General features: G+C 35.7%; 1 protein-coding gene across 1 annotated transcript in view; it reads right to left on the reverse strand.

Annotated features, from left to right (window-relative positions):
• LOC106468616 (nesprin-1-like) overlaps positions 1 to 10,881 on the reverse strand; it is a gene marked incomplete at both ends in the record, with an annotated part of 121,329 nt that overhangs the window by 2,781 nt on the left and 107,667 nt on the right. Inside the window, 3 exons of the mRNA XM_013929045.1 lie at positions 2,617 to 3,222; positions 6,368 to 6,554; positions 9,670 to 10,018. Of these exons, the coding sequence (XP_013784499.1) occupies positions 2,617 to 3,222; positions 6,368 to 6,554; positions 9,670 to 10,018 (1,142 nt within the window). The remainder of the gene's footprint in view (positions 1 to 2,616; positions 3,223 to 6,367; positions 6,555 to 9,669; positions 10,019 to 10,881) is intronic.

Consider the following 10,881-nt stretch of genomic DNA (forward strand, 5'->3'; position numbering starts at 1 on the left):
GGCTCACTAGCTCGAAACTAACAGAATCCTAAATTACACGGAACTCAAAGTAACTACTGCTCTCTCTTCATTAACCCTGCTGGCTTTCTCTGCCAGGCTTACATACTAATGAAGAGGGCATCTCGGCTTTCCCTGATCATTTGAGAAACATCATGCACGCTACCTGCGCCAAACGCACAAGCAGTGTCACGTGACTTCTGCTGTCGTAACAATATATATGTATATTAGGAGTTACTATAGACAGATCAGAATTACATGTATATTATATATATATGTATATTAGAAGCTACTACAGACAGATCAGTATTAGATGTATATTATATATATATATATATATATGTATATTAGTAGCTACTACAGACAGAGCAGTATTACCTTTAATATTATATATATAGATATATTATGCTCATGAAAGGTGACTTTTGTTATTTCTCTGATGTAATGAAGTCAACTTTCACAAGAGATAAGGTAAATGCTGTTTACTCTCTGTTTGATTTATAGGTGGTTTGGTGTGAAGTAACTATAGTTATATTGTGTTCTGACTTTTTACTGTTTACTCTTCAATAAAGAGGGAAATGTGAGTGTTTGCCTATAATATTCTTGATGTTCGCCTATAACATTTGTGATGTTTTTCTATAAATGTAAGTGTTTGCCTATAATATTCTTGATGTTTGTCTTTAAATGCGAGTGTTTGCCTATAATATTCTTGATGTTTGTCTTTAAATGTGAGTGTTTGCCTATAATATTCTTGATGTTTGTCTTTAAATGTGAGTGTTTGCCTATAATATTCTTGATGTTTGTCTTCTTCATTTTCTTCTGTATCAAGTAGAGATGTATCTTACATCCACATTCTTAGCATGTTAGATGTTATAAAACTGGTTAATTCTGTTTAAAAACAAGGGGTCTACGATGTATATATTGACCATGCTGAGGTGATTTGTATCTTAGTAACCATCATGTCTAGGAATGGGAGATTGTTACTTTATTCTGGTTCTACTGTGAGTTGTATCGTTGGTTTATGCCTGTTTGTGAATTTTGGAATACATGAGTATTTTATGAAGTTGTTATTACACCTGACCCACATCCAGGACCTTAAAGCAGTTAATTTTTAATCATAAATTCTATTACTTCTTTAATGTTAATTTCATTAATTACTTTCATATGCATATTTATTTTATGTTTTTATCATAAAGATTATTTTGCATTGTTAATTTAGTATGTGGATTTAGGACTAACCTAAGTACCTTAAACTGAATGAATGTCATGATATATTATCATGTTAACAACTAAAAATATTGCTAACAGGCAAAGGTACCTGACTGATACAACCTAATTGTTATAAGTAAGACTGGTAAATTAAAATCATTACGGGGTTAATTTTAATTTCTGATCTATGGAAATAACTTGTTTAGATCAGAAGCTTATGATAAATAGATGTAACTGAGAATTGGTGATATGGGGTGAGACCATAGCTAGGCCTTCTAGTTGTTTTTGGTAGTATCTATCTTCATGTTGTTAGTTGTAGTTATAAAAAAGCTTGTGAAGTAAATTTTCATGAAGTTTGTCAGTTGGGTGTATTCTTTGTGAGTTCCATCATTTTCAACATGTTTAAGGAATATTTGTAGCATGTCAACAGTTGGAAACATCGATTATTATCTAAGCCTAATTCCATTGTAATACAGTCTTTATTGTCTGATGAAAGGCATCTGCTCAAAACTTCACACAAAATAAAAAATAAAAAGCTTTCATTTAAACATGTCAATTTATTCATTATTATCATTTATACAAGAAGAAAGAAACATCACTACAACCTTCCTTGACAATGGATACATTGAACACTTGACAAAGAATACAAACACCAAGAAAAACAAGTCACTACAACCTTCCTTGACAATGGATACATTGAACACTTGACAAAGAATACAAATACCAAGAAAAAAAGTCACTACAACCTTTCTTGACAACATATACACTGAACACTTGATAAAGAATAGAAATACCAAGAAAAAAAGTCACTACAACCTTCCTTGACAATTGATACACTAAACACTTGATAAAGAATACAAAAACCAAGAAAAACAAGTCACTACAACCTTCCTTGACAATGGATACACTGAACACTTGACAAAAAATACAAACACCGAGAAAAACAAGTCACTACAACCTTCCTTGACAATGGATACACTGAACACTTGATAAAGAATACAAAAACCAAGAAAAACAAGTGACTACAACCTTCCTTGATAAATAATTGGTAATTAGTTACAATTTAGATAATTGTATAGGCTACTAGCCAGAACATCATACACATTATAAATTGAAAAAAAAGGATAACTTACTGGTAATTAGTTACAATTTAGATAACTATATCGGCTACTAGCCAGAACAACATACACATTAAGAACTGAAAAAAAAGAGAGATAACTAACAGGAAATTAGTTACTATTTAGATAACTATATAGGCTACTGACCATTATAACATACACATTAAGAATAAAAAAAAATATAAATAACTGTTAATTTGTTACTATTTAGGTGATTTTACAGGCTAATACCAGAACAACAAACATATTTTAATATGATAAGATAAGATTTTAGAAGGTGTCTATGTCATACCCCATGTCTTGTTATTTCCTCCTCCACAGCAGGTAGATGAAGAGCTAGAAGAGGACGTGTTTTCACTGCTACATCATCCTTTCTCAGCTGCTCGAGTATGTCTTCTAGATCATCCACAAGCTTCTTTTGTTCAGCCATCATATTCTCATGGTCAGATTTCATCTTCTGAACTGTCTTTCGCAAGTTATTTAGCTGAGCTTTCAATTTCTGAAGCTCATCCATAATGGAATTGCGATCAGAAACAGAGCCTTCACTTCCAATCTTTTCCCCTTTATCTTGAGTGGCTGTGAGCTTGGCTTCACATTCTACGATCTGGTCCAGGAGATTCTGATACTTTCTTAGCTTATCTGTAGAATCAGCCTGGGTTTCTTCTACTACCGTAATAGTCTTGGTACATTGGCTAATGATGTCTGTTATCTCTCTTACGCTTGAATGATACTGTTCCCTTTGTGCAACAGACTGCTTGATTCTCGCATGCTGGTTTTCTGCAGCCCTGACTGCATCTTGATACTGGCTTAACAATTTCTGTAATTCTTCAGTGAGTTGAGTATGAGGTTTTAGCTGATCTATTTTTTCTTCAACTTCTTGAAGTTTCTTCAAAACCTCCTAAAAAGTTTCAAACATCAGAAAATTATAGTTCAGATCATTAAAGCTTTAGACCCTAGTAACATGAAGTCAAGGGCCCTTCACATAAAATGAAACAAAAGTATCATTATTCATTTACACAATATCAAGAAATATTTCATATAACATCACTAATGCATTTTGTTGTTTTTAAGAATTTGAAGGGATTTTGACATTTTAGCAATCAAGTTGTAAAAAAAAAAGACATTTACTCTCCAGATAATAACAAAAATTATAATTTTGCTATAATGAAAATGTTTTTCTGATAGGTACTTACCTCCACTCATAAATTAACTATTCTCGTTCAGTGCTGCCCTCTATATACAAACTTTTTCTTTACGCATGCCACAAGCCTTCTATTGGAATTGAAAGATTCCAATGTGTCTCTCATGCAAATCATCATGCATCACCTCTCCACCAATAAGAGCATGATATGCTCTACCGAACTATCACTTCAAAGTGAGAGGGGGGGTGTTAGAGGAAGTAAGTACTTATCGGAAATACATTTTCAGTATAGAAAAATTATAACTTACAATACGGTACTTACCTCACTTCAGAAAATTAGCTAGAATCCTGCATTGAATAGTGGGAGGGACAAGTGCAAGGAAATGATAGAAGTACCCCCTGAAAGTGTCCGTAGGATATCCCTGGAAATGAGAGAGTCAGATCCGAAGATTAGATGAGGAGAACTGCACTACTTCTGAACCATGTATACTCTTTGCCCCTCTGTGAAATGTGGAGAGGAGCACATACAAGTGGGAGAGAACTGTATCAGGATCAGGATCCTAATGATATAAAATAAAGATAACTCAATCCCACAAATAGAAAAGTGGGTAGAAAATTGGATATGCCCTCAGATGTAGAGTGGCTAGAGCATGACAGACTATACTCAATAAGTCAACTACAGCCAAAACCCATGCCACTGGGAACCGACATCCAAGCAGGAGGTAGAATGAGGATCATACCATCTTCACCTCAAACCCATGGAACTGGGGGATTGAGAATCTCCCAGGTATGACACAATTATTAGCACTGAGCTATTGATTCGAGGACTTTACATCAGGTATCGCAAGGATGTCTACCCATGCAATCAACTTCCCCAACTGTGAAACTTATCAGGACCATCCAAAAGTCAATAACATCCCCACATTAAGATAGAACGAGGAAGAGCCAAAGCAGAGAACCATAACAATCCCACATACTACGTCTGAGACCCACAACATAGATGGAGGAAGATAGACAACCCAAAACATGTGTGAAAACTTATATTGATTGTTTCTACTCTAAATTGAAGACCCAGCCACGAGGTACCAACATTTGTGCAGGGGTAGGGTGAGGGCTCCCAATCATAAGGGTGAACTGCATTTTGATGTATCACTCCTTCGTAATTGTATATCTCAAAGGGTAGGACAGTCCAACATCTAAACCCCTAGAACACCACTGCTATACTATGCACTGAATGGTCATAGCTATCTTTGTGTGGAACCCATTCAGGTGGGTGCCTTCACAGTCTACCACCCCTGTGGCTTGGAACTGGAAAGTGGTAAGGACTCCCATACTCCACTAGAAGAAAGGAGGGTGAAAAGGCGGTGGAAAGTCCGGAGGAACGTTATCACCTGAGACAGTGCAATGGATGACCATGAAACCCTATTTTGAAAAGCAGACCATTCCGAGCTATTCACTGCAGGCATGGCAGAGATGGGCAGCTATCGCCTTTTGCTTTACTCATGCAGGTAGTACGGTCCAGGACGTGCATGTTTATGAAGCAAAATATTGCGAAGTTATTCACCTACAAGCGATCTTGTGGAACATCCCATCTCAACAGCAAGCATTGCAAAGCCATGGAATATAAAGTGTGAGTCAACATAGTTGTACAAGTTAAAACTATCTCCACAGGTATCCTTTACTGCACATGACACAAAGTTTTAGTGTCTTACATTTAAAATTTTATTAAACTATTTTTTGTTTATGTTATGCCAATTAGTACAGTGTAAAATATTAACTAATAACCCATATTTTAATAGCATATAAGTTTAAGTTCTTAATTCTATAAGGCAATATTTAAAAAAAACTGAGTTTTCCCTAGTGTGACACACACACATGACACATTTTCTCTAGGTATCTTCTCCTCTCTATTTTATCCACCACCCCTATAAAATGTACGAAATTAAATGTAAATTACTCACTATAAAATCATCATTGCTCAGACAAACCAGAAATTTATATTAATTACAGAGCTATTAAATAGAAAATCAGACCACTCCTGCTTCACCTCCCTGTCACATCCTCTCTTTCAGGATTTGTTAATAGTTCTCTCTTATAGTTAGTTATATATTACTTATAACCAATAGAAAGTCAAGGTTTTTATCTATCAAATGATGCATTGTATAATGTTGTTTTCTGAACAGATAAATGTCAATTTTAATCAGTACAATCTTCATTCTCATGGGAAAGTTAATGACTTTGGATGGAAATGTATGGCAAAATCAGGAGGCAGAAATAGATGACTCAAGTCTTCGTCAGTCTGAACAGTCTCTGCCTGTGTCAAGGTTCGAGACAAAGGCTGGCCCATGTAACGTTCGATCTCACAGTGGATAAATGCAGATAAATATACCATCAGGTTACCTGCACCTGAGGCCTGAGAAATAACGCTAGTCACTAGTGTGAACCTCTAACTGGTAACATGAACTTAAGAATTAATTGTGAAGAAGAGTCCACCAAATTTGAGCAGTGAGAAAGAATAATGTGATTGAAAAAAATTTAAAGTGAAGAAACTGTCTGAATGAAAACTAAATTAATTAAAGAAAACCACTTAGTGAGGAAACTTAAGCCAAGTATGAATCTTTATACAAACATTAAGCACATCCGAACACACGTGCTGCCAAACAAGAAGTAATAGTTCTGTAGAGGAGTATAGAGGGAGTCACATGTGTCATGTGAGCATGTCATGCTCCTATTGGTGGAGAAGTGATGCATGATGATTTGTAAGTACCGTATCAAAAATACAACTTTTTATTTCAGCCAAAGTTCTCCCATTGCAGTTTCATTATGGCTAGTAGTACAAGAATTGTTTTATTATTATTTTGAGATCACACCTCTGTTTTTTTTATGGTTGTAAGACACCCACCTCACAGGTTTCAAGCAAGACACGTGAATCCTCTACAGAGACACCCATTGGTTGATTGAGAGTACACAGTTTCGTTTGGAGCTCTTCCAACATTTCTGTTGTTTCTTCAACATGAGTCACTTGTTCATGATGAACTTGAAGAGCATCTTGCAGTGCTTCTAGACGCTCTTTGATGAGTTCTTCTAACCTAAAGGTAGGAAAATAAGAAACATCACTAAACAATTATATTTAAACAAATACACTTATTTCTAGCATCATATATGAAGAAATAGCAAATTAAAATTCATAATGTACCTCTTTCTAATCCACTTTTTTACTTTTGTTATTTTAAAGTAGTTTCTTTTACACAGTCTGATCTTAAGCTTGCAAATTTAAATGATACTGTCATTCTTCTCTGAAACTTCAAATACCTAAATTGTGAGTAAAAGTTTAGTAGCTTGTTGAATCAGAAGCATCTTCTTCATCCATAGCTTTACTGAACTCTGGTGGATGAAACATCACGATACGTTCACTTGATGCACATTGAACATAGGTTGAGTATCCTTGAACCAAGGATTAGTGTTCTAATAGTTGAGCCAATTATGTACCCTCACACCTGGGGCAGCAGAATTCATAACCATTGAGAGAACTGGATTCATGTTTAAACTGAAATAATAATAAGTGTCTAAAATGCTTGCAGACTCTCTACATTATGATGTTTAATTTCTTAATGGTTCCTGAGTGTGAGCCTGTATATGGTAAAGAGATCATTAGTCATAGCTTTGAGACATCATAATTCAGTGACCTAACTAGGTATACAGGGTCCAACAAAAGAAGTGTGAGCATTTAAACTGGAATCATCGACAACAAAATCTGTTGATATAATTTGTGTTTATTATTTATGATGCTGTAGATGAAAAAAATTATTATTATACCTTTAAGTATGAAAAATAATATCCACTATGAACTACTACACACTGATGTGCTCTAAGGATGACATTTTCCATTGCAGAGGTTAAAGTTTCACTCATAGTGTCATAAATTTTTGTTATGATGTTATCTTTCAAATCCTGTAGTGTCTGTGGCTTGTTGATATATATTCTTTCCTTTATATAATCCCACAAAAAGAAGTCTGCTGCTGACATATCCAGGGATCTTAGAGGCCTGTTTATGTCTCCATTACAAGAAATTACCCTGTTTGGGAACAGTTCATGCAACATTGCTCTTGTTGCTCATGATGTATGGCAGGTGGCTCCATCCTATTGAATCCCCAATTCCTATTGATGACATGTTTAGAAGGAGCAACTTTAACAGTTCTTGATGGTATGCTCTTTGAGCAGTGATGATGGGGCAATTAATTTTGAAATAAAGTTCCACAATAGGAGAACATACCTGGATTATCCACCTGTTCATCACTACAATATGAACCCTTAATCTTCATTCAGAAAAAAAAAAGACAATTTTTATTCAATACTTTGAAAAATCTAACTATATAAAATCCCTACACTTCTTTTGGTGGAACCTATATTTGTTGACAGGTTTTATTGATGTATAAAGTTGTTTGGGAAGGAGTTAAGTTTTAAAACAGATTTTAGTCTGTGTAACTCTTGCTGTAGGTAAGTGGTGATACATGGGACATCAGACATTTCACATGGTTGTGTTTGAAATGAAGTGGAACAAATTTATTAAAGCAAGTGTACTGTCCAGTTTAGGTGGGTTTCTGATAAGAATCAACATCACAATGTCAAGAAAGGGTAGAACAGAACACTGTTAGCATTCACTGGTTAGTTTAATGTTAACATGTTTACTTTTCATAAATTCCACAAACTTGACTGACATATATGTCATGAACATAATTATTGTAAATAAGTAATCTGGACTCAGTAGGACAATCTCTCACCCAAATATCTTCATGAAAACACATGAAAGCATTAGCTATTATGGGCATTAAGCTAGATCCCATGCTGACCCCATGAATCTGTTCATAAAATTTCCCACTGAATGGAAAGTTAACATTTTCCAACACTACAAATGTATTTCTGATAGATACTCACCTCTACTCACTCACATATAGTTTTCCCAATTTAGTGCTTCCCTCTATGTGTAAACTTTATTGCTTAACACTAGTCTTAAGACTACTACTTAATCTCATCTTCATTCAAATGATATTGCTGCATTGTAGCATGCAAATGAGCATATGACAACCATCCACCAATAGGAGTGTGACACTGCCTCCTAGTTCAGCTGGCTCCCTCTATACAGATTGTTCAATCATCACTATGATGATTAAGCAAGAGAGTAGGATGCACCAGAAGTAGAGAGGATGGGTGGGAAGTGTGAAATGAGGGGAGTATCTATTAAAAAACATTTTCATTGTTGGAAAATGTTAAATTCTGATACAATATATAACTTCAGCTCACATCTAGCTAGAATTCCACACTGAAGTAGCAGAAGAACCAATGCCAAATTAAACCTAGATGAGCCACTTTCAAGAAATGCCCAAAGGGATCCCATGGAGTGTGACATCCTATACCTTGGAACAACATAGGGCACACCTGTGAGAGACCTCATCTCTTCTGTACCAGGGTGCTTTCTTCATCCAGAAAAGAAACGAAGAGATGTAGGAATGAATGTACCCTCACCCTTAAGCATCACAAATATTTGAAGATGAAAAGTGAGATCCCGATATGAAAGGATATAGGAGTGATGAAATAGAATGTGGAAGAACCGATGATGTACACAATGTCATCTACCACAGACAAAAAAGAGGAGGAAATAGATTTAATGGAGGAGATGTCATTAGGAATAGGAAGTAAAGGTTCAAAGAGAGGAATGTTAAGGGGATGGAGAAAAACATTAAGGTCCCAAATGGGCAGGCTAGAAGGATGGGGTGGTGAAGGAGGTGAAACAAAGGAAAAACATTGTAAGGACTGGGGAGGAAAAAACCCAAGGGAAATGGAAAACTGGAAAGTAGTAGAGAGAGCCACCCAGTAACCAGCAATAGTCAAGAAAGATAAATCCTGTTTAAAGAGCTATGTGAATAACTCGGATAAATGGGGAATAGAAAGATGACAAGGAAAAAAACAATGCAATGAACAATGGCAAAAAAATATGCCATTTCTGCTGATACACCATGAGGGAGAACAGGCAAACATAATTGGAAAGAAGGAAGGCTACAAATGAATATAATCCAAAATACCATGATAGGGACCAAAAAAATGTCATGCATGAAGCCAGAGCAATGACATGGCTGGATGAGAGAGAGTAGAAGGCTGAAGTAGAAGAGAGTGTGAAAGTGGAATAGGAAGAGGGCAAATGCTTACCTTTTGCGATGTTCTTCCAATCTTTGAAGTTCACCTTCAATAAAAAGTTTTTCTGCTTCTTTAACTTTGCCTATTATACTTTCAGCAGCCTTCTGTAGGTTATGCAAGTCATCTACAAGAACACGAGACTCTTCTTCCAGTTTGGTATGGGTGGTAATCTGTTCCTCTAAACCATCTTCTGCTACATCTGTTCGGACATCACTGGCAAGACTAGACTCTGTCAGATTCAACCAATGGTTAATATTTTCTCGCAGACGTTCATACTGCTGCAGCTCAGCAAACAATTCTTTGGCAAAATTAATCTTCTCTTCAAGGATTCGTTTCAGTTCCTCCAGCTTCATTGTGATTTCTTTAATGAGGCAAGGTAAGCATTAAAGTAAAAGTTAAGCAACTGGTAAAAATAACTTATTAATATGAGTATATCCTAATATATAAACCAAATTAATGAAAAAACAGACATATTAAATTGTCAAGAAATTAATGTCCCTTTTTTCTAGACAAAAAAAACCCTAACAACTTATATATCAAAACAAAACATTTATTAAATGAAATACTCTCCATTCTTCTTGATGATGCTTTTCCATCTTACAATCAGGTTGTTAATGCCCTGATTAAATAAATCACTTGCCTTTGAAGCAAAAAACATGTCGATATCCTCTTTAACATTTGTATACATTTTCCCATTAAGACGGTGTTGCAGCAAACGAAAAAGATGGTAATCTGATGGTGCCATATCTCGAGAATATAGTGGGTGGGGGAGAACTTACCAACCCAACTCCATAATCTTGTGTTGTGCCACATGTGGACGTGCATTGTCGTGGAGAAGAAGAACACCTTTCTGATTGATAAGTGAAGGGCGTTTCTGATGAAGAGTTTGATTTAAATGTTCCAGTTGCTGACTATAGATCTCTGCATTGACAGTTCACTGTGGATTGAGGAGTTTGAAATGAATTACTCCTTTGATGTCCCACCAAATGCAAAGCATCACTTTCTGTGGATGGAGTCAAGGTTTTGGGGTAGGAAGTGGTTTTTGTCTAGGACTGAGCCATTGTTTTTGGCATTTAATATTCGCATAGAGAATCCATTTTTCATCACTGGTGACAAAAATGGTTCACGCGCATTACATGCCAGAAGAGACAAAACAACGTTCACACGTTGGAAACGATGATCATCAGAGAGTTCGTGAGACACCCAAACACCTTCTTTATGGAG

This window comes from Limulus polyphemus, unplaced genomic scaffold (assembly GCF_000517525.1).
Source record: "Limulus polyphemus unplaced genomic scaffold, Limulus_polyphemus-2.1.2 Scaffold3079, whole genome shotgun sequence".
Lineage (NCBI taxonomy): Eukaryota > Metazoa > Arthropoda > Merostomata > Xiphosura > Limulidae > Limulus > Limulus polyphemus.